The sequence below is a fragment of the Lissotriton helveticus genome, chromosome 9 (assembly GCF_964261635.1).
Source record: "Lissotriton helveticus chromosome 9, aLisHel1.1, whole genome shotgun sequence".
NCBI classification, from domain to species: domain Eukaryota; kingdom Metazoa; phylum Chordata; class Amphibia; order Caudata; family Salamandridae; genus Lissotriton; species Lissotriton helveticus.
In genome coordinates, this window is record NC_136070.1 from 142,334,101 (window position 1) to 142,359,394 (window position 25,294).

Below are 25,294 nucleotides of genomic sequence, written 5' to 3' on the forward strand. Positions count from 1 at the left end.
TTGCATTGTAAATGCTTGTTTAGCCTTTGAGGTAGGCACGTGATACCAGCTCGCTTTAAGTATTTTTCACGCATATCGCGCAAGACGCAGGACGGATTGACGTCGGTGGTGCGTGGCTCAGCTTCTCACAGTCAGTCCCTCCTACTACTGCTGCGAGATACGACTGGGAGCCTTCATGCTCATACAATCCTGGGCCTCTCTGAAGAGACTGCCAACCGGAGTGCCAACTAAGATTGTAGTTTAGTCAAAAATGACATGAGAAAGAAAAGCTGTATTTGACAATCGAAATACGGAACAGGCAACAGTAAACTGCTGCTAGTAACAAACAACACCAGCAAAGCTGTGAATTATGCACTGAGCAGTGAAGATGCAACGGGTTGGAAGTTACTAACATTGGAAGCAGTACCCTGTAAAAGTTACAAAATGTATCACAGATATTGTATCACTGTCGTATTTTTTTTAAAAGCACGACGGACTAAGGTCAGCAGAAATACTATTTCGGCCACCAGTTTTTTTGCACGTAATAGCTACTGTTGCTCGAAGAATTTCCACCTGCGTGCGCAAGAACTGGAAATGACCACCTGTTTTCAAGGTGGATGTAAGATATCCCCAGATTGGGCCGGGACAGTGTGGTACCATGAGCTACTGAGAATTCGCCCTCAGTTCCATCTACCTCTTGGGAGGATCTCCCGTCTCAGCAACAGAGCAGGGCCCAGCACCCCAAACCTCACAACCTAATCATCCATGCGTGGAGATTGAGCAGTGACAACTGTTTCGACTTACCTCCTGTGGGTCTGTGATGTGATTCCTGGACCTAGGACCACTTCTACCAAATCTGTCTATTCAAGTAATTATTTGAAACGTGTGGCCTGATGTTGGGATTGGCAGCTGGATCCTCTACAGACCACATTATCGGATGCTGGTGTTGCTTGCAATCCACTCTACTTTGTGGAACACTCAAAATATACAAGTCACCAACTTCCGGTTGTGTCCTCATATAAAGTATCATTTCTGTGCTGTTCCCAGAGTATCTCAAGAGCAGGAGTTAGCAGTAGACCTGCTAAGCATCAACACTGTGGGGGCTCCCTACTCTTTCAGGACACTCTCTGATCTCACCTCCAAGAAATCTGGTAGTGTGTGCAAGCTTTTGCATTCATCAATTCACATCAAAATAAATTGGTTACCTTCTACAGTTCTACATCCTTCCATAATAACTCCAAAAGCCACCTCCATCTGTGTTCCAAAACCCTGCATGAAAAACTGACCGCGAGAGCCGAAGACTCATCCTGATAAGCAACAATACTATCCACTAACCTTGGGTTCCAGAGTAGCGTGCTTCCTGCTTTAAAGTGCTTCAACGCCTCATGAGAGATAGTAAGCACTGCATACATGTAATTACAATATATTTCTCACAGGGGACAGCCATGGTAATCACTTTGGACATAGTGGTTTCGACCAAGGAAGTGTTGAGAGCAATGAGGCTAACCCGGTTTAGGGAGAAACGACCTTCCTTGACATCGGAAATGGACATTGCTCTGAACCAAGGGTGTCTGATGCAGGCTTAAGAGGGAAGGGATCTATGCCAGACTTTCAGCAGACAACAAACAGCCAACAGCTTTTGGTAAGGAAGTAAATACTCCTATAGTAGGGCCAATGTCCACTCTATGTATCTTTTAATGTAAAAACATGACACCCAAACAGCTGTGTTGTAAAGCAAGATCTAAAGATGAAAATCAGGCAGTAAATAATTCGTTAAAATAAATAAATATATAAATAAATAATGGAGCGGTGACCATGACTACTGCTGGCGCTGCCCAATGCATCCACCAGTGCCACTATCATTTTGTCCCATTTACTGATATGGCCCCTATGTCAGCCTTGATATTGTGTAAATCACTACAGATATGCCAAGGCATGCATTACTACAGATTTGCCAATGCATACATTCCATTTTGCTATCTATTTTAAATCATCAGTGTCCCATGCTTATGCAGAGATGGACTTATCCTGACTTGCCCCATGCCTGGTGTGAGTGGCTTGTCTAGTCCTGTCAAGCATTGATAATAGAAAACCAACTGCTGCTATCAAAATTCAATGCAGAAACAGGACTTGATGGGTTGGTTAGTGCTGTGGCTCAATTTGAGAGCCCCTGTATGTTTGATAGGACTTCCAAATCTAAGCATAAATATGCACACACAAGCCCAGGCCAACCTGCAGGGCGCGCATGGGTGGGGCGCTCAGTGGGAGGCGCGCTGGAATTATGGTGTCCATATGGCTCAAATCAGCCAACAATAGGCAATCCACTGGCTCTCCCTGTGGAGGGGGTGGCTGGGTGTAGAAGAGCTCGAGTGCCTCTGGCACCACTTCCCGATACTTGTGGGAGCATAACAAGGAGTGATGCCACACAGCAGGTAATCTATAGGACTGCTGTGGTGCATTAACGAGATTTAAGGACTTCATTTAAATCCTGGCGCTCCCAAATGAGATCAGGAGTTAAGCCCTGGAAAACACCTGCTCAAATTAGGCACCGAGATCAAATTAGGAGGAAATGGAAGAAAACGAAATATAGCGAGCTAAAATAATTATTTTCGGTCAGTGAGAAAACAATGAAAGAATGGCATGGAAAATGTGTTCTTAAAATTGAATCGAGGGAAAATAAATATATAAGGTCCACCCAGAAGGAAGATTATAAAAAATGGCTGCCTGTACAATTTCCGCCTGTTCCAAGGACTGTGGATTAATGTGCTCATGTTAAAATAGCAGCAATACATTTTTTTTCTCAAACAAAATAAATGTGTAATTAGAATATGGAAATAATTTTCTATGATTGTAAAGCCTCTGGATGCTGCTCCTTTTCGGCCCATGGCGCCAAGAAGCAGTTATCTCAGCAGAGTACATGTATTCTTTGGCTACAAACATGTTCATATGACCAAAAAACCTCTGATCACTGATGCCACGTCAAAGGCAGAGGGAGAATCACTCAAACCACACAGTGCACTTCACCCAAAATGTCTTCCTAATGGGCCCTACTCCCAGAATGCCTTTGCACTGATGCAAGCCTAGTTTGGACATAATTAAGAAATAATATTTTGAAACTTGGTGGTCTTATACACAGAGGAAGCATACTTTAAGAGAAGTTTCAGAGCCTTCCATTGCCTCCCTAAGACTCTCAGCCCCAAATATAAATCCTGCAGCAATAACTAAACCCAAACATTACCGCTCTTTTGGTGCCCTCTTTGCATAAAAGTAGGCCCTTTATTATGTAAAAATTACTGAAAGCGGTAAAAAACTGCTTTGACAAAAATAATGCTCCTCCAGGATTTTCACTCTGCTGTAATTTAAATATTTACTACCACTGGGGAGTCAATACCACAGAGTAACTACCTGCAGGTAGTAACAAATAAAGTCAGCAAAATGTATGGTTCCATGCAATTTAGTAGCTAAACAAATATTGACAGAGGGGAAATTTACCATGAGACAGTAACATTTACCACCAGATGGTAAAAGTACTGCTGGCCAAAACAAACTGTAGATTTCGGAGGGACAGCTAGAGACCCTGCAGGACAAAATGTTCATGCATCTTTGCAAGAGTGTCTAGTTACCACATACAACAAAGGATTCATGCGGCGCACGCTGGGTAGGGTATGTGCATTTTGAGACCGGCTCAGAGCTAGCTTTCTTTTGGTCAGTCCACATTTCTATAAACGGGGACTGTGATTGGAGTTGCAATTACAGGTAAGAGTATTAATTTCCCATCTGCAGTAATTTGGCAAGCTAGGATGTTGCTGCAGAGAGATATTTTCTCTTTATGTATTAAGGGATATTTAATGCCGGATCAATGGCCAATTACCGCCAGCGGTATCCCTATTGCTCTTTCCGTAATGAGCTCCATAAAATGGTAGCCATTTACCTTGCGGAATTGCTTTCCTGGGAAAGAATCTGTGGGCGGCTTTAGGCACCAATATTCCAGAGACAGCCAAGAGAATGCAAAATCAATTTTGTTCTAGTTTCAAACGGATTTGATTTCCTATGTAAGGTTTATGGGGTGGGTTCAACGTGCGATGGAAGTTACATGTCCCACGTTTGGAGGCATTCTTCATTTGGCTTTGGGGTATTTAGGGAAGGGGTGTTTCATGTGGACAGGGGTAGGTTTCTGATCAGAAATGGCATATTAGAAGCTTCGTGCGGACTCTAGATATGAGATCATAGGAGTGATGCGATGTGTATTTTTGTAAGTCTGTACCGTGCACTGGTCTGTCCACCCTAGCCGATCCATCATTGGCTTCCCTAATCCTTACTTGAGTTAATGCTTCATTTGCAGGGCCGGGGCACATACCTCGTGCCATGTTGTGAAAATCCTGCCTGGCACCAAAACGTATTTTGTTTGGCTGGCTTGCCCAAGTCGGCTGAAGCAAAGAAGGCAGTTCCAAAGTGATGGCAAATTAGTGTCAACTAAGGGAGGGGACAGGATTCTACTGGCCCTGTCCCTGATATTCGACGTGATGCCACCATGGACTGTTAGTGCTCATCATGGCAAAGGGAACTGTCCAATGGTGTGGGTGATCCAGCTTATTAAACCTCAAAAGGCTGGTAGCGGATAGTGATGGGTCGATTGGCTTTCTGACGGTCGTTTCCCAATTCAGGGCAGGTTGGGGAGACGGGGAAAGCACTTGGACATGGATCTTTACATTACTGCCCCGGAGAGTGATCACAGATATATGTTATGTTATGTTACATTTTTTTTGTATAGCGCACAGCGACTCAAAAAGAGTATCCTGGCGCTTTCACAGCGAGACCTACAGAAAGTAACACAACACGACAATAAAAACAGCAAGGGAATGTAATAAACAAAGAGAGAAAAACCTATAAAGTAAACAGCCAGGTCTTAAGACCTTTCCTGAAAGCCAGCAAGCTAGTGGCGCCACGAAGTGTCAGCGGCAGGGCATTCCACAACTGGGGGGCACGCAGACCAAAGGAGCGACCCCCAAGGCGGGCTTTTTGAACGCGCGGCACAACGGCCAAAAACTGTGACTCTGATCTAAGCGCCCGGGCCGGATGATAAAAGGACAGTCTCCTTTGGAGGTACTTTGCACCTCCAGAGTGTAGGGCCTTATAGGTCAGAGTCAGCGTCTTAAAGATAATACGCTTGCGAATAGGCAGCCAGTGCAGGGCCTGCAAGAGGCCCGACACCCTAGCTCGCCTATTTAGGCCGTAAATGGCTCTAGCCGCCGCGTTCTGCGTCACCTGAAGGCGCTGTAGCAGATACTCCGGCAGGCCCAGGTAGAGGACGTTGGCATAGTCTAGCCTGGACCTGATCAGAGCCTGCACAGTCAGTTTCCGATGTTCTTCCGACAACAAGGGTAGAAACTTTCTTAGTACCTTCAGGAGACCGAAGCAGGTGCCCGTCACTCCCAGAATCTGGGCTCTCATCGACAAGCCCTTGTCCATCTTGACCCCCAGATTCTTGGCAACTGCAGATGGAACGGAAGGGGGAGACATGTCCATTAAGGCCACCAGCCATGCCAGTCAGGGTCAGACGCACACCCAAAGAATACTACTTACTAAGGTTTACATGGTGCCCTTCGGCAACACGCCGCGACATTACCGCTCTTGACATGTTCAGGACGAACATTATGTTAAGCTCACAGTAATGCTTTACACCAGGACCATGATGTCTGATGCTCTTGTTATATTTGCATTAATCCTGGTTGTCGGAATCTGATTATTCATCGTCCAGGCACATATTAGATAAATGGTTCTCTGCTGTGAATCGTAACATGACCATATCACTATTAAAAAAAATGTACTTGATTAAAAAGCCAAAGAACCCATGCTCCATGTTTGAGCCACGTGAATTTGGCCGTGTGTGGGCGTATTTAACTTGCAAGTCAGAGTAAAACTTCCTGACTAATGAAATACACGCAATTATAAATGCTTATCTAGATTGTATTACCAGGAAAAATCTTAACATCATTGTCTACATACCACTGTCCTGATGAAACAGGAAGTACTGAGGCCCTCATTTAGAGGTATTCAGAGGTGAAAAATAATGCTTAGTTTAAAGAAAGTGGAAACCTGCGCATTTAGCACCATTTTTGCAGTAAGTAAAAAGTGGAATTACGACTTGAACAATGTTAGAACATCACTTTTCTGTGTGGGAAATCAGTGCCACTAAGATGGTGGCTCTTACTGGACACCTTTAAATACAGACCACAGTTTCTGCATGTTACTCCCCATTTACTCCTAAAACACGTGTAATATCCATATTAAGTACGGTCAGGTGTACTTTACACCATACATAGCATAGTGTAGCATAGTAAGAGTTTGACCAGTGCTAGGGACAAAGGTGTTCCTATTTTCAGGCTCACAGAGGGAGGTCTGTACGTAAATGGCACATGGACAACCTCAAACACATATGCAGAAGACATGGGTGTATGAAGACCTGTCAGCTGGGGCTGCAAGGTGAGCACCTTCCATAAGAGAGGTTTACAAATATGATGCATGATGGACTAAGAATAAAGGGCAGCCTGGACCTTTACATTCCAGGTACCACAAAGAGGAGACCCCAGGTGCAATGCTCAACTAAAGCAGTGAGTGAGTGTGAAGAAGCACAGAACTACATTCCACACTCCTGGAGAGCAGCAGTACTGCCACCAAGGATAATAACATATTTGTAATAAATCCTTCTTTACTATATAGCAATTAATGTTCATAAACAATCCCGATATTGCCATATAAGGTAGTGAAATGAATTATCCACAATCAACCATTGGGGGTATGAGAAGAAGTCTGAGTGGGAACTTCATTCTCCTAGATTGACACTTAGGCACTCATTACGATGTCCCTTTCAGATAGCCTTTTTATGGCGATCCGACTGCCATAGAAAGGTTGTCGGAAACAGACTTTGGGTGCCCCTACCAGGGCCACGGTCCCCCGTAAATCCTGCAATGAGGCCCAAACATCCATGCATCGTGTGGCAGGCACCACATGACGCCTGCCACACTGCCCATGAATGTTAAAAAAGTGACTTTTTCCTATTGTGGCTTGTGCTGCGGCCGGCACCACAAGCAGCAATAGGAAACTGTTCGATCAGGAGCGCCCCCCCCCCAGCGCATTGAGACCCTCGCGGGTATGTAGTGCGCTTTACAAATGATTGATTGATTGAAACATACACTTTCCGACCGCCGTGAAGGCCGTCGCATAGTAATTTGGAAAGCGGGATCTCCGACTCCTTGTTGGGCAGTCCCGTTTCTGACGCTGCGTCCTACCTGCATCGTAATGAGGCCCTTAATTCTTAAAAAACTGTAGGAGCATAAAAGGTAGTATATTTCTCTGGAAACGTATGTAAGATAAGAAAATGAATAAGTGCCAACCCTTGTTTATTGTGCTATGGCAATGTTTCATTATTAACCTGATGTCATTACTTAAAGTAGGTTCAGGGTTTGCGTAGGCTCCTAGGTGGGTAGGTGCTCTTACCAAACATGCACAACGCACAAGCTGACCGCATAGAAGTAGCACAGTAAACGAAAACGAACATCTAATGATGAGCCCTCCATTCTCTGGAATGGCACCCACCATCTAGTCCTCAAGCGATGGACCCACTAGCCATTAAGGCAGGGTCACAAGGCAGAGAGGGAAAAGAGAAGAAATGAACTACAAAAAAGAGAAAAACTTAGGAAAATAAAGAAAACACGGAGAAGAAAACGGACAAACCTATAGGATTGTAAGAAAACAAAGTGATATAATTGATACAAAAATAAAAAAAGGTGGAAACATGTGGGTGTAAAATATGTCCTTGAATGTGTATTTGTAGTCAGTGATAAAAAGTGTTCCTTTCTTCACGAAGCTGCCCAAAGCCTTGAGAGGCGCTGGCGCAACATTAAATAACAAAGGTGGCTTGGTTTAACTCGAGCAGGCAGCCCGAAAGGCAAGGTTCAGTCCGATTTTCTTGAGCACATGTTGTACTTGTGCTTTTTAAAGACATCGGGGAACTGAGCTTGAAAAAAATCAAAACATTGGTAACTACAGCAACCGCATGGAGAGAAACTCTCTGACACGATGGAACTGGCGGGAATCCAAGCCTCAGGTAGTCAGATGCCCCCACAGCTCACTCAGTGGAGGGCAGAGGTGGCGAGACCCACACTTTTCAGAAGAGCTGTCGGCCTCCATCAGGGGAGGGACAAGCACTGGTTAAAACGTTAGGGGAATTGGTGTCTGGTCTGACAGAGCGAGGCTGAGGCCCAACTGAAGGGGAGGGGTATCCGTGGGAGAGATCTCGGGAAGTATGGCAGTGCCTTGTTTAATAATACCGCGTCTTCATGGGTTTGAGCAGAAATTCCAGGTCAGACTTTGGCGGGCCCAAGGAGTGTGTGCGGTAAGGGGCGGAGCTTCCGACTATGGAACGGGGGGGGGGGGGGCAGTTTAGAGTACCGGCGTCGGCTCACCATCTTGTAGTTCTGGGACAATGCCATAAACTCCCGCACCTTAAAAAAACAAAAAAGACAACAACAAAAAGAAACGCCCACGCAAAAATAAAATCTTACCGTACGTAATGTAATTGGTGCTCATGCAAATCCCTCAAGTTCTAGTGGGACAAGTTAGCGCTATATAAAAATAAATAAGACGGTGTGGTTGAGCTGCTGACTTCAGAGTCTGGAGACCCGAATACTAATAGGTCTGAGCTTTATATAACACATACCCTTTGTTTGTGGTTTCAATGTGATGAGCAGCCCATACTGCAGGCACTGTTAAGCGATGATGGAAAATTATATAGATCCCACAAAGGATTGATGAAGGGAAATGATGTAGTTTCCACGAAGGATCAACTGAGGATTAGCCCTACTGCAGGAGCTGGTAAGCCACCAGGGAGCACTGGATGAAGTTAAACTAGGAACGACGGAGAACGACAGCGGAGAGGCATTTAGGCTACTAAAGCGACTTCTGTGGCCTTCTCCCCGGACTGATAGCGTACCAAGCCTACTGTTAGCGCTGTAACTCCAATCTAACCTGGAACAGCATCAGAACCAACACTGATAAAGGCATGGATAATTCACCTTGGATGGAGAAGTGTGGCTCAATGGTTAGAGCGGCAGACCCTGATGCAGAGGTCTAGCCCGGGACCAGGGTTCAATTCCCCGCCTCGGCGGGTCTTGGGCTCAAAAATTCCACGGACCTGATAATTCTCGCCCGGTGCCTATTCCAATCATGGAGTCCCACTCTGCAACTCTGGGCAATAGCTTGCTTAATCTCCACAACGGCCCCCACAACGCTAAGGATGCCTGGCCTCCATGCCCAGGAGTGGACACCTCACAGGGAAAGCCAGGATGGGTTCCACAGCGGTATTCGTACAAGCGCCTTGAGACCCTTGCGGGTGAGTAGTGCGCTATACAAGTATCAATTTATAATTTACATTTACATTACCTTGGAGCCACGTCTAAGCCACCAGGGTGCACTGCAAAGGTCCACTCAGGGGTTCTCACCAAAGGCCCTTTTAGGTCCAACGAGAGAAGACGCCGCCAATGTCCTGCCCTTTAGCAGCCTGTCCTGGGACGACGGCTTGAGTGGGAGAGGGCAGCGCTGATCTATGTACACCTAGAGTACCTGGCCTTGGAAAGTCTTGCCAGGTAGCTTCATCTTGAGCACCATGTTTCGAAGGTGCAATTGCTTAAATTTGTACCATTTAAGCAAATGCAACTTATCTGTGACTTGAAAGCCCTGGACCGAAAAATTAGATTTGTCATCTGGCAACATTAGATGGAAGTGAAATAGTGTAACAGGGCCATTTAAACCCAGGAGTCAAATCCAGTAGAACGTCTCTGCAATGACTTTACCGACTGCGCGGTTACCGCGGAGTTTTAGCAGTGTGGAGCACGAATGTTTAAAGTACAATAAATATGTTTCAGCATGTGAGATACTGATTAAATCAAGCAGGCAAAGGCAGAAAACAGTCGCAGAACTCACAGCTGGGCCAACAAGTCTGTCACTTATCCTGCAGATGGGTCCTGACCTGTTCTATTCTGCCAGTAACCACCGTGATAAAAACAAGCTCACTGCTCTTTTAAAGGTTTAGATAGAAAGGATGTGATTTACCCACAGCGCGCCCTGCACCCAGTGCGTAATCAGTAAAAAACACACACACAAAAAACAAAACAAAAAAACAACACATAACTCCCCCCCCCCCCCCACACACACACGCAAAACACATAAGGGCAGGGGACTAAAATGTCTACGTGGCACCCGCTACTGCAGGATACTGGGGTTACGGAATACTAAAGCTGACAAGACTTGATGCTAACTCCTGTTATCTCTTTTTCCATCACCCTATAACTCACGATTCCATGTTTTTTTTTCATTCCCTGCTTTCTTTCTTTGTCATGGTTTTCCTATATTAACCGCCATTCTCAATTTGCTTATTTTCTCTCTTTGCTTTAAATCTGATGATGAAAGATAAGTCCATGAATATATTTTTGCACAATCCAAGTACAAAAAAACCTATCAATAAATAATAATCTGGGATATTAGTTTTCACATCAAAACGTCATGGGTATTAACAGGAAGACACATTTGTATGTCTCCTACCAACCAGTAGGAGAATATGGGTTGAAGCTGGGGGAAGATGCACTTGAAGCAGACAACAAGAGCAGAGGGAGCAGGACATAGGTATTGCATTTGTTAAAGTTAGAGCAGTTTGCGTTGAAAATAATAATGTTTTCCGCTATTGTTTTTTTATTTGCAGTAGAGTTATTATATATGCATAGCACTATTGCCAATGGAATAAAAAAGCAACAGTAAAAAACATTGTGATTTTCATCGTCTACAGCTCTAACTTTAACAATTGCGAGACCTATTTCATTGGAAATGCAATCGGTCTCGCATTTGTTGGAGTTGGATTATTAGCATTATAAATGCCACTGTTTTTTTACCTAGTCATGTTGCAGGGTGCAGTTCCACATGTGGCCAAAATAGGTCCTATGGGACCTCTTTTGGCCACATATATGGCACTGCACCCTGCAAAGTTGGAGTTATTGACATAATAAATGGCAATGTATTTTACCTAAGAGGAGGGACAGTACCACCCGGTTCGGGCGGCGAGGGAAGGTGAGCCTGCACACATTCACTGGAGTGCCGGACACTAACTGTTGGTGTCCATTTATCACGCCGGAGACTAATGAGGCTTAACTTATTAGGCCCTGAGGTTTCCGTGACAACGGTGGGACATTGCCCACTGTACTACTATGTGGGAGGTAGATTTCCCCTCTCATTGTGTGTAGATAGCATCCCTTACCCTGGTCCTGAAGAATTGCCAATGATCCCTCTGACAACAAAGGCAAGAAACATGTTGACCTAGTTGGAGTAGGACATAGACATCTAGACACATAGCTCCTAGATTTACGCCACACCATTTATTTTTAATCAGGCAGTTTACCTTCCAGAATAAATACAATTCAAGGACTAACTGACCAGTTTTAACTCACTTACACTACATCTACACAACTAGGCCCCTCATCCCCACTGCACCAAACGGCAGGAACAAAAGATCTCTGATAAAGAGCCCCATTTATGGGAGCCCGTCGGGCATTGCAGCACCGGCCGACGAGGAGCAGACCCATATGATGAAGCATGACACCTAGCTTGCTGGGTGTGTGAGGACCCTAGTTCCGAAGAGGGGCTTCCCCCTCTCGCCTTTAATCACAGGACATACATTTTGATCCTGCACATAGAACCTAGCACACCTCTGACCCTGTATATCTTCATGCCATTTGGAACTGCATACGCTTCTTCAAAACAATGGTTTGTACCTAGCCATCCTGGAGGGTGCAGCACCATATGTGGCCAAAATGGGACTTCTTTTTGCCCCATAAGGTACTGAACCCTGCAGAACCCTGCAGAAGATATTGTAAATCCACCCTAACCAAAGTGCATAGCATGCAGGACAGTACCACGAGTACATTCAAATAGCTATGTCCATATATACAATTAGTAGCATTGAAATGTGACTAAAGAATTATTATATTAATTCCAGATTAGGTTGTACTCTGTGTGAAGCTGATTAAGGGAAATTTATAGAAGGTCTCATACAAATGTGAGATGTCCTAGTGAGTAAAGTAACCACTGCCAGCCTTGCTTTGGACCAAGCGTGTGTCCTGCTTGAAGCTCTTTAAGAAAATAGTGCTCTGAGGCTGCAATTAAAACCTAGGGAGTAACAACACATATAACAGGGTGTGTCCTCATGGGAGTTTACAAGAAGAGACAAGACGGTACTAAGGAGGGACTACTAAACCTATTGACCAATGAAAAGCCACCATTTACAAAGGACACAGACAGGAGCAAATTAAAAAGATGAGTGGATCTTTATGCCCATATCCTGAATACAGCATGTCTCAAAGAGACAGTGTAAGCACTGCCTAAGATAGACCTAAAAAGGGATATGAAGACACAGCATGCAGGATGGTGAGGTTGTGGCATAATTGCAGCAGATGGAAAGGGAAGAGGATCATGGAAACAGCTGGATGACCGCAAACTATTTAGATGACAATGGCATTTACTAATCCCGTATCATTTTAACAGAAACTGAGGGAGTATCGAAGGTGATAGCACAGTGTACATAGTTTACCTTCAAGCATAAGATGTTAAATCATTAAGAGTGGTGATAAGCTCATTATCACCTCCACAAATGTAAAGGGCTAGTATTGATCAGAATACTGTTTCCACCAGGGCCTCTAGTATTCAGAAATAGAAATAGCAAGAGAGAGAGAGACAGGGATGGCGCTAGAGATAGATCTGCATAACACTCCAGTATAACAGTATCAGCCTTGTCCTTTTCTGAGCCCATTACTAAAGACTGGCTTTGAAAAAGTAGGATGTTACCGTATACACTTGTCCCACCCCACTGAATGCTGCTGATGAAAACTTTCTCTTTCCTTATTATCTTCTTTACTCAAAGACACCCATTCCCATCCCTCCGCATGCAGTCTGAATTCTTAGTAATCCCACTCTCACTATTCCAAAACTATGTTCTGTCCCAATTATTTTGGACTTCTCCGCTGCTTTCAATCCGGGGGATCACCTTATTTTTTCCTATGCTTCTTCTAGTAGCTTAGCGTTCTCTGATCCATTGTAGTTTTCTTCCTACATTTCCAGTTAGCCATCCACCCTCATGGGCACCAATGGTTTTTCTCAGTCGCTCCTCCTCCTCGAGTACCTGTATCCCCAGGGCTCTGTCTTGGCCCTCTTCTCCATTTAGACTTCACCTCTCTGAGTCTTTCTTTCATCCTGTGGCCTGTCTTGTGACATCTATGCTAATGGTAATGATACCCAAATATGCATCTTCTTATTCTTCTGCATCGCCCCTAATTCCGCAAATCCCAATATTCTGCTATTTTCTGCCACCCATGTCTCTCTTCTGCCACGCTCCTTTTTCTTGCCTTCCACTTATCTTTCGTTATGCCTTTCCATTCATACACTAGGAACAATCTTTGACCTTACCTCATCCTGCCCTTCACACATTTCTTTTGTCCCCAGATTGTGCTGGTTCCATTCTCCAAACCTCCTGCTCTTTCATCTTCCTGTAGCCACTTATCTGACATCTAATTTGATATCATGTCTCCGTCTCCTTCTTTCTCTTGCCTTTGTTTCCATTTCTTTTCAAATATATCCAAGACCTATCACCTCTATTTTTAATCGACTAATGCAGCCTCTTGCCAACCTCGCTCTGCTTCTTGTATTGTTATTTATTTAGCTCTTTCCATGCCCCTTGTGAGGACCAAAGCCCTTTTCTTAGTGGTGTGGCTGTGTTATTTATTTTGCACTTCATACCCTTGGAAAGGTCGTCAAGCATTAAAATTTGCATTGGGTTCCTCGGTGTCCTTTGGCGTACAAGACTGAAAAGCGAATTGTCTGTGGATTGTCGTACGGAGGCGTGTTGGGTGTGGTGCTTGATTTTTAATGATGTGGAGGACGTGATGCTTTACATGTCGCTGCCAATAAGCATGACTTTAGCAAAGCATGTTAGAAGAGACACAGCTGCACAAGCAGGCACTTACCACATTTGGGTGGGCATTACTGTATGTAGCTACCGCTGTTGATTAATATTAGTGGAGTGCATTATAGTAGACAGAGCTCATACTGTAGCTTCAGGAAACCCAAACTGGGTACCAGGAGCAATATGTTTCTGCCGGATGACTGTTTGGAGGCACTGTTAATCCAGCAGGGAGTACTTATGGGAGCAACAGAGAAGCAAAACTTTGACAGCACTGTTAAACCACCACGGGATGGCATAGCGTTCGTGCTGGAGCGAACCAAAGTGCATTAGTCCAATCACCTTCTTCCCACTGCACCACTTCTTGCTTCAAGTCGTCTCCCCCGGTAGACTCCAAGCTCTGGAATCCAGACCCCTCACCAGTCTGCTCCTCCTGGTCGGTACCTTGCGCGCCACTCTACAAACCTACCTACTAGACACAGCATTCACTAGTCACTGTTCACCTTCGTGGCAGACGTGAGCTACAGCGCATTCAACTGCGCTCTTAAAAGGTTGGTGTTTTCATCTGTATCCTTTTATGTCACCTTCTCTGCTACCTATAGTGAATATCCAGTAGTGCTTGATGAATCAAGCAAATAATCATGTGAAAGGAAAGCAGTCAAAATGACAGAGTAGTTTAGACTAGCCAGGCTAGTTATCTAAGACAATGGGGGGTGGGGGCATAGCAGTTCTTTGCAGAATCTATATTACCACTGAATTTTGGATTTTCCAATTCATCTGGCATTGCAGATCTGACAATAGTTTCTCCTGTTCTGTGTTGTGTAGCACGGCATCCTGAACCATAAGCCAGCTGACACTAGACATTATGTGCTAGTGTTTGTAGAAGGTATATTTTTTAACAAACAAGGGAACCCGAAGAGTAACCAAGGACCCCGGGTGTCAATTATTATATAGAACAATGGTCCTTAGGAAGCAAGTATAAAGAACAAATACAATATAGACCGTAATGGGTACTATAAAGTTTCGATGCCCAGCCGGACAAGGAATTTTAATATGCAAATGAAAATAAATTTTTAACAATGGATGGAAGAACGATACAGCGGGACACAATCCTGCACCCGATATAAGAGACAAAAGAACGAGCAAACATTAAGCACACAACACAAAAGATCACAGGCAAAAATGTGAGCATTGAAAGCTTGAACTTAGTATACAATGAAGCAAGCTAACGAACATAGTAACCACATTAGTCATACACAATGGAGTGTGTTTGCTCGTTCTTTTGTCTCTTATATCGGGTGCAAGGATTGCGTCCCGCTGTATCGTTCTTCCTTCCATTGTTAAAAATGCATTTTCATTTGCCTATTAAAATTCCTTGTCCGACTGGGCATCGAAAGTTTATAGTACCCATTAAGGTCTATATTGCATTTGTTCTTTATACTTGCTTCCTAAGGGCCATTGTTCTATATAATAGGTGTTTGTAGAAGGGACACAAAACAACTCATGTGCCAGCAGGAAGGCCGTGCACCAAGTACCCTCAGAGGAGAGAGGCTGTCAAACAAAGATCACACGTCTCTTCAGTCTTACCTTCAATGGTCAGCCACATGTCTTCGGACATCACCCTTTCGTGATCTTCTCCAGCCTCGCACCAGTACCTCCCAGCATGCGGCCGCTCAACCCCTTTCAAGCTAAAGGAAGCAAGAAACATATACCAGGATTAGCAACTGCTGTAGGCAGTAGATGGATTGCACAATCATCCAGCAGGGACATATTGCTCGCTTCCCGGGACCAACCCATCTTACCACCATAGGGTCAACGCAAGCTTCTGGGAAGAATTAAATATGGTTACAGAGGACAGTAGCACACATGCCTGGGAGAGCTATACAGGAAACTAGAAAAACTTCTCATCCGCTGGGGAACAGGGTTCGGCTTGTTGGACTGCATAGCCCATAGGGAACATCACTTACATTTTCCAGAGGCATGTACCTGGTTTACTGCAGCCGAGAAATAATGTTCCCAGCTACCATACCAGACCGGCAAGTATTGAAACAATTCATGGATTTTCTGGTTTTGGAGATGCCTAACAAACCTATTGCTTCTTGGGCAATACAATTGGAAAATTGAGCTAGAAAATAAGTTGTTTAGTGAAATATTTATAAAATACAATATCGTAAATAGAACCAAAATCTGCGGGCGAGGCTTCCTGCACACACTCAGTGTAGTAAATGACTGCGGTTGATACATTTTTCGGCTCTGTTCTAAGCTCTCATTCCAGTCCTGCTTGCATGCCCTATCACCAGCAGATATCACCACTGGGCTTCCGTAGGAAGGTTCCCGATATAACTGGGAACTCTCCCAACATAGGGTGTTGGCCAGAACAATGGACAGCTCTTCTCCTTTCACAGACTGGACGTCCATGGGAGACAGACACACAGACCCTGATGGCTGAGATATGTAGGATTACCCCATACTAAGAAAATGAGTCCCTGCTACAGACCCAATGCCCACCTGGTGGTGGTGGATGGGGTGTAGAGAAAGATATTCACGTTTACCCTGTAAATTATTTTGGCTCTTACAGTGCCCTCATTTGCACAGTCAATATTTCCAACATAAATAAAAAAGAAACTAACTCCCTTGGTTGACTGTATGCTCATGATGGGTTTCTGGAGTAGGTGGAATGTAGTGCCTTCTGAAAAATACTTAATTTTGACATCCGGCTTTAATTTCCCATGTTTTTGCAAACAGCATGAAAACAAATACAGTTTGTGCAGTAATAACCTCTTCAATCAGCGAGAACAGTTGGGCGCAAAGTCCATAACATAATGGGAATAAATACCTACGACACACAAGATATGTGCCCTGAGCATTCTTCTCGACTGGATATACAGATCTCTAACTAGACTGATGGACGTTCTTTTTAAAAAAAATCATGGGCGGATGGGCAGTTAAGGCTGGGTGGGGGGTGGGCGAGTGCAATTGGAGGATGGAAGGGTTTCTCCCATTATTGAATTGATGCACATCCATTATGACGTCATCAATGCGGGAAGAGGTGTGGCGCCGCGGCCAGGGCGACTGACGCTGGAATCTGGGGACCACGGTTCGATCCCCGGCTCCGGCGGCAGATTAGCCCAGCACCATGTGACTCTGGGCAATAGCTCGCTTAATCTTCCCGACGGCCCCCCAGCGCCTAGAGACCCTTACGGGTGATTGTGCGCTTTACAAATGTGGACTTTACTTTATCAATGCAGCCCCCTGGGCAACCTCCGACCCCTTACAATATAGGGCGCTGCTGCCACGCCCTCGGAGTCAGAAAAGTCCAGAAGTAGAAAGACTACCAGGGAACGATAGAGTAATGGGTGTTTGAGCAAGACCATGGACAACAAGTTGTTTGAAGCACACACAGCTCGTGGATCAAGGGTGCATTGGGGGAATGGCCAGAGCACCACCAGAGAGTGGTGGAGAGGCATGTAGGGGAGGTTCACAGGGTCTTCTATATGAGTAAAACTATCTGCTTTAGCATCTTGGATAGCATGCGCTGGCTAACTAACTCGGCTACGATGAGCGACTTCAAGCGCACACGCTAAATTGTTCCGCAACCTAGAAACAATCCTCACTAATAAAAAGGAAGGAGACAAACTACCATTAATAGACAAAACTATTGGAAGCAGCAATGCTTCTTACCAAGTTTTACCCCTATTTGTACCACCAGTGGTCTTTAACCTACAGGGGTTTCTTGGTTAAGAGAACCATGGTAACACAGGGGTCTCATTGTGAAGTCCTAAACTACTTTGCCCATGAGGCACAGTGAGTCATTATTTTAAATATATGTTTTTTTAATTTCTTAGCTAAGTGTTCACATCTCTTCACCTCTCTTCCCCTGAAGACTTGAGAACTTAATTTCCATGAAACCCTTATATTTCAACTACTTTAAAAGTTACGGTGTTAAAATGAAAATATGATATTTGCTTCAGAAACCTGCCCCTGTGGCCACATGCCAATCTAAGGCTACCTGAAAGTGGGGACCTGCTCGTTGACCCATAAAGGGTGCGCCACGCCTGTTCTGTGCTGCTGAAACTTCCAATGCTCACTGCTCTGACACTTCTGAGTTTTGCAATCTGTCTGCTGAGTCACACCTGATCAGCAGCACCTTTTGTACCGGAAACAAGGAGTGATAGCTCAGCCGGCCCTCCTGCGCGCGTGCCAGGGGGTGTGGACTGGGCTTCCAGGTACAAGATCACAGACCAGGAAGCCAATGCACCCTACTGCTGTCATTCCTCAGAAGTGTATCTTGATTCAGCTGTAGTTTGTTAGGATAAAAAAATGCTCTGTTTTTGGAGGAAATGTGAAACCGCTTGGTGAATGAACTGGCGTAACCTGCTCCATATCTGTGTGACGGGGGACATTCCCATTGGTGGACAATCTCCACTGGGCTCTCCATTCACTTATCACTTCCTCCACTAATCAGCGGGCTTTAAGGGCCTGATTACAAGTATGGCGGATAGGATACACCATCACACAGGAGCCTGATCCCGTCCACCGTGATACAAGTTCCATAGGAATCAATGGAATTGTAATTTGGGGGACTGGATATCCGTCATGTTTGTGATAGAGTAACCCTGTCCGCCAAACTCGTAATCAGGTCCCAAGTTACCACCAACTAAAAATCAGACGTCGGGCCTGTGCACGTGGACATTGATGACATAGGCTTGTAACGCAGGACACAGGTGAGGAGATTGTTTGAGATGCCTTCGCTAAGGGGAAAGTAAGAAACTGCAATGTTTGTCCATCTCGCATGTTTTAGAAAACCTGCCTAGAAAGGGGATTTTTTACACTCGAGGCACAAATAGCAGCTGACTGGATACTCAGGAGGGGGGCTTGTGTGTCTGGGCGAGAGACAAGAAATAAAATGCATGAGTGGTGGAAGAATGGCCCAGAGTCTATGAGATGGTTGTTTATCTCCCACCGATGTAGACGTTTCCAGACACTTTGCCACCTTCTTCAGCCCATTAAATTATGCCAAGTGTATGATCTAATGTCCTTCGCTGCTAAAAACAAGAAATGCACGTCATCATTCACAGCAGACTCATAGGTGGGAAGGTGCAGATACACACCTTGCACCCACGAGTGTAAAATAAGCCAAGTTAGTCACCTGAGTAATATCTTCAGTCCCACTCGCCGTCAATTTGCAACACGTTGGAAAGGTGTCACCTTGCGGATGGTACGAGAAGAGACACAAACACAGATACAAAGCACATGTTCCGGTTGCCTTGCCCTTAACTTTCTGGTCCTGCTAGTCAGGAGTTCTTCTACTGCTCATGTTGCACATTATATGAAGACTGGGAAAAGGACTCGGGTCACCTCCAGAGCCCCTACTGCATGTTCATCCTGTCCATAGTGCAACTGTTTTAATTTCTTTTTTTAATTGAATTACATGTTACCGATCTATAAAATGCCCATACCACCGTGAGGCTGTATCAGGGCGCCTGAAGGATGGAAGGGAAGAGTCAAAAATTTGAAAAAATGGGTGACAAGGTGGAGTATGTTTATAGGTGTGTGTGTTATATATAAATATGAATACATACACACACACACGCACATACATACTCCACCCATTTTTTATATATATGTAGAGGCTAAAATGAGAAAAAAATGGGTGACAAGGTGGAACATGTATATATATATATATATATATATATATATACATATATATATATATATATATATATATATATATATATACATATATATATATACATATATATACACATATATATACATATATATATATATATATATATATATATATACACACACTCCACCGTGTCCCCATTATTTAAAATATACATATATATACACACACACACACTATATATATATATATATATATATATATATATATATATATATATATATATATATATATATATATATATATATATATATATATATATATATATACACACACACACTCACGCATCTGAACTAAGTAGTGCTTGCACGTACCTGAGGAAGCTGATCCAGTGGTCTTCGTCTACGGGGATGTACATCTGATCTATGCTCTGCACGGCCTCGCCATCCTTCATCCACTGAATCTCAGGGTCCTCCATTCCTTCCAGGCTGCAGTTCAGTTTCACTCCTTGTCCCTGAGACACCGTCATGTTGACTGAGCTTCCAGTGAACCGTATACCTACAAATCCCCCTTCCCCACACAATAGAAAAAGAGAACAGAAAATCAATTAGAATTTAATGTCCTATTAATAACAGTGGACTTCTGATGCATCCCTATATATTTGACCACACACAGCATCCATGCATTCTATAACCTCATTTGAAAACCTGGAGTAAAGTTTAAAAATATAGATTAACCGCTAGAATAAATGCCCAGAATTCGTCTAGATTGCCTTTAAGGAAGGAGCATACAGCTCATTAGAAAAGCCAGAAAGATCTCTGATACTGTGACGGCCACCATCCCTTCACTAAGGGCCAGATGTATGAAGCTCAAATGGGTTCGCAAACACCGGCGTTTGCGAACTCATTTGAGCAAAATGGTATGTATGTAGCAAATTCAGTGCAAAATAAGGAACCGCAAATTTGCGATTCCTTATTTTGCGATTGCATTTAAGGAATCTCAAAATTTGTGATTCCTTAAATGCAATGTATGAAGGAATTTTTTTTGCTAATTGTCCCTAAGGAACAAATTTTAGTTGGTAAAGGTTTCAGAAAGGCTATAAAACTGATCTGAATTATTAATACAGATGTTTTTCCACATTCGATCTGCATCTTGATAGTTTACTTGAATGATGGTTTTCACCTGCCTGATCTTGTTTCTGTAGGTTATTTTCTTGAGGGAAACACAATTTGTTCTCTTAAACATAAACAGATCTGAACACTGTGAGCTGATTATTCATAGACATATGCTATTCAGAACAGTGACGTAGGAGCCCAATTTTAGAACAGTGCATTGTATCACTAAACAAAAATAATTCCAGCAAAAAGAACAAATGGAACAGAACAGGTTATACTTGGTTTGAAACTCCCTAGTGACGTATGACACAACCCCATGCACTATAGCACACACAACACAGCACCAAAGCCAGTTATGCAATTAGAATAAACCCCTCTACTGTGTCTTTCAAGAAAGAAGTCAAAAGGATCCTGATGAACACATTTCTGCTGTCAAGCTCATGAACTATTCTCCTGGACAAGCTCTATTTATTAATCTGCTCGCATGCTTTTTCTGTTAGACTATGAGCTTATGTTTTAGGGTGTGGTTTGCCTGGGACCTGAGGTGCTCTCTCTTGGAGAGTCATGGATGTAACACCTCACACGAGGTTCTTATTGTTATATGTAAAGTGTTTCAAAAATATTGTATTGTAAAGCGCTTTGATACCTGCAAGGGTCTTGTTCGCGCTATATAAAACTTTAGAAATAAATACAAAATAAATATTGTTGGCTTAAGCTTTGCTATCGCAACAGCACTCCACCAACACATGCATATTCGCTCACCAATGTAAATATCAACAATTCAGAACTACATATCTTTAATATGCCATATGCACCATATATATATTAGGCTAATGGTACATCTGAACTGAACTACCCCAACCCGAGCAAAGGGCAACCATGCATCCGAGTAAAACTAATCAAACAGCAAAGTCCTTCAAATTTTATCTACACAATATGCCCTACACATATCCATTACAAGATCTAGCCATCCACTATTCAACATCAACCACTGACTCCCAATAGTATAGTCAGCTCTACCTTAGCCGGACACTGGCCTAGAACTGAAATGAGCATCTCGTCTCCAACAGTGCTAGCAATACAAACGCTCATAGCATACTATAGCCCAGGATAAGCGGAGTTGTAACCAGTAAACAATAATGGTCAAGAAGTAGTGCAAATAGCAAACCAAAATATTTTTTATTCGAATTTAGTGATCATTTCGGGAAATCCGAAAATTTGCAATATTTGTACATTCATAAATATTATATTCACAAATATAAATCATAGCGTACCATCAAGATAGAGTCAGTGAAAATTAACATGACCATTCATATTGCACACACTGATAAGAATGATCTTTTGGTACCAATAGCACGTGTTTCTGTTCCCCAGCGGAATGGTACCTATTTCAATAACTATGGTAGGGTGGATGGTTGTGTCTGCATCACACAGATTTACGGTGAAACCATGAAAGAAGAGATGAATGGTAGCAACAAGGCCTTTAACTCACCAAGGGTTCCCATCAACTAATCGAAGGAACAGTGAAGTTTTCATCTCAAGTCAAAATAGCTGTGTTAAATTAGTCTGATAAGGAGACATGTAACCTTAACTAACAAAATGCATCAGCTACGCCAGCACTGATGACATCAACACAACGTGTTATCAATCACCAAAGGCATTTCCTCTGACCTAAGCACTGACATCACTGATGATATCAAGCAAATATTTTGTCAAGAGGCGCTCGGCAGGGTCAAACGTTTTAATATTTGTTAGAAAGTTTGAAGGACATGAGGTCCAGAATGTGGGATTTCCCTTACAATGACCCTTCATCTCCTTTAAAAATAGACTGCAGGTAGAATCAAGCATCTTATGAAAATTAGCATTTAAAAAGCATTATGGTTTTGTGCTCAGAATTTGCATGCATGGAATAAGCACCAACAAGATACAGTGCATTTCGTGAAGGTGAGTCATTTGCATTCAAGCAGCCGGCTTGCGTAGTCAATTACATGAAGGTGACCTATGACAATAGAAGCTCTTTCACCACTCATCAGATGGAAGGTCAAGTGCTGCAGATCTTTGGAAATGAGAAGGTGCAATGATGAATTGTGCAATATGACCTTTCCCTTATTGAACAATACCCGGCACGTGCTGATGGTTTCTGTCTCGCTTGGATCCTTGATGTAGTAAGCATTTGTTGCCCGATAGCGTACACGACTCACTCGCGACAGCTGTAAGGAGAACTGCTGTGAAAAAGACACATGATCACACCAACCTTTTGATTAAGCATCCCTAATCCCTAAATGCAGATATTGATAGCCAGCTTTCTTGTTAAACATGGTTTCCAGCTGGTCTTGCAGGCTGAATGGCTATACTTTCTCATTACCAAGGGCTAGAATATGTCCCTAACGCAAGCAGAGGCAGACAGAGCTCGGTTGGGGAAAAAGGCCTTTTTAGGTAGTGTGTGTTTACCAGTCCACCACACAGGACAGGATGATATGTTATCCCATCGGTCCGACCCAGGATAAATACTAAGGGAAAAGATTTAGCACTCTACAAGCTGCACTTTTTTAGCCACAGCACCCAGCGGAAGATTCCACAAAGACCCCTCGCCCCTGTATGCTGGGACATTACTAAATTCAACCCCTTGCTGCAATGCATTAGGTGCAGCACAAGAGGAGAGGGGATAGGTAAAGTGACCTCTAACCCTCACTAGATCACAGAAGAAGCGGTTCTAGGGTACCAGTACTTTGGACATTCAATACACCTGAGCGTTATTGATTTCGGATATTATTCGTATGGATCAATATGCATGCCTTGATTACCAGAGTTATGGCAATGTAGGCAAGATCTAACCAGACAATCTAGACTGGCTAGCTCATATCTGGGATCTTGCAAATCATAAAGTGCTGATTTGAAATGATCTAGGGAGTATGCGATACCTGACAGATGTCCAGCTAAGCAAGACTTGTTAGTCATTTTTCTGAATACCTCAACTTTGACCACAACTTTGGCAGCATCCAATCAGGACTTCTTTAAATGAAACCACTAAGATTGTAAACACTACTAGGCCTTACTGATCTCATAACACATCCAATGCTCACCACTCTCTCAGACCAGTTTACCCTTTGGTTGTGTATGGGCTGAATCATCATGCGCCGGTGGACGCTCTTTTCGCATTCTAGCAGCTAAGCTGTGGAATCTACATCCGGAATATTGACAACTACCTGACATTCCGGAGGGCCCTGAAAACTTATCTTTTCCCTGCCCTCTAGGGGTGGTCGTCTCTCAGGCTTTTCTTCTGCTCGTTTTTTTTTCTTTTTTTTGAGGAATCTTTGCTGTTAGTTGTCTCTCTGCTCTAGCGCCGGGACCCCCCTTTTGCTGGGGAAGCTGTTGCGCTTTATAAATCAGCCTAACCTAACTTAACCTATCCTGCTGGTACGTACTATTCCAAAGTTCTGTTGATAGGAAGAAGTCAATCCATTTCTCATAGAACATCTGCTAAGTGCTGCTGTTTCGGTGTGTTTGGCTCCCGAGTACAGTCTTCAATTTGGTACCTTGCCAGCAACCAATCAGAGCAAATTCTCTTTTTTTTCTTGTTAACTTTTTCCAAGCTAAAAGCAACAAGGAGTTAAGCTCCTTTTCCAACTACTGTTTCCCAGAACAACTAGGAAACTAACATGGGTAAACTCAATAATTTAGAGTAACATTACTAATTTACATTTTATATAGCGGTCTCTGTAGTATGCCTGTAGAAAGTCGGTGTTGTGTTCCCGGCCTTTTTGCAGGTTCTGATAGCGGACACATTCCATGGTTTGATCCAGGAGTTGGTTCTGCTGCAGCTTGTTGGTACCTTTAGCATTCCTCGAAGCTGGGGACAGCAGTAGTAGGGACTCTTCTACGTTAGCCTCCTCTCCATCCTGTGTTGCATGTCTTCAGGAGAGCAGTTTGGCTTGCCTTCACTGTAGTTGGTGTTGTACCAAATGTGTGCCTTGAGAGTTCTTATTCCATTCTCTTGTCTCCAATATAGAGAACCACTCCCTGACGTCTTGTCTTATCTCTGTTTTCCGAGCTATTATATTCTATTTTTGTAAGGGGTGCTCACAAAGAATGGCGCGCGTCATATATTTGCTGGGAGACACTTACCACATGGCTGTAAGTGATGTTTGTATAATTCAGAGGACTCGAGATTCAGCGCATGTTCATGTTTAAGCCTGGATAGGCAATCATGTAATAGTTACACGCAGAAACGGAAATGAATTTCGAATCCCTGGCGTGACAATGAAGTTTGGATTAAGCTTGGAAATAAAATGGATTTAAAAATGGAACTACTATGGCTAAAGTGAATAATTTGGAACACTATGTTTATACGGCTGTTTATACGGCTGTGCAACTCGTATATGACCAGCACAGCGCTGGTCATCATTCACATATGGATATTATCAGTGTGTATAAGGAGCGGAGCACACTCGAGTGTATGCACGCTAAACCAGATGAAAGGCTACAGAATCAGACTAAAGATAAAAGAAGGGAGTGCTTCAGACATATGTTTGATGTATTGTAAGTGAAGAAACCCACAAAAGTATTTGCACA

At 43.6% G+C, this 25,294-nt stretch overlaps 1 protein-coding gene across 1 annotated transcript in view; it reads right to left on the bottom strand.

Annotated features, from left to right (window-relative positions):
- Positions 1–25,294, bottom strand: part of TYRO3 (TYRO3 protein tyrosine kinase) — a 395,592-nt gene that overhangs the window by 258,187 nt on the left and 112,111 nt on the right. Inside the window, exons 2-3 of the mRNA XM_078659652.1 lie at positions 19,982–20,177; positions 15,566–15,666 (exon numbers count right to left, since the gene is read on the bottom strand). Coding sequence (XP_078515778.1) covers positions 15,566–15,666; positions 19,982–20,177 — 297 coding nt within the window. The remainder of the gene's footprint in view (positions 1–15,565; positions 15,667–19,981; positions 20,178–25,294) is intronic.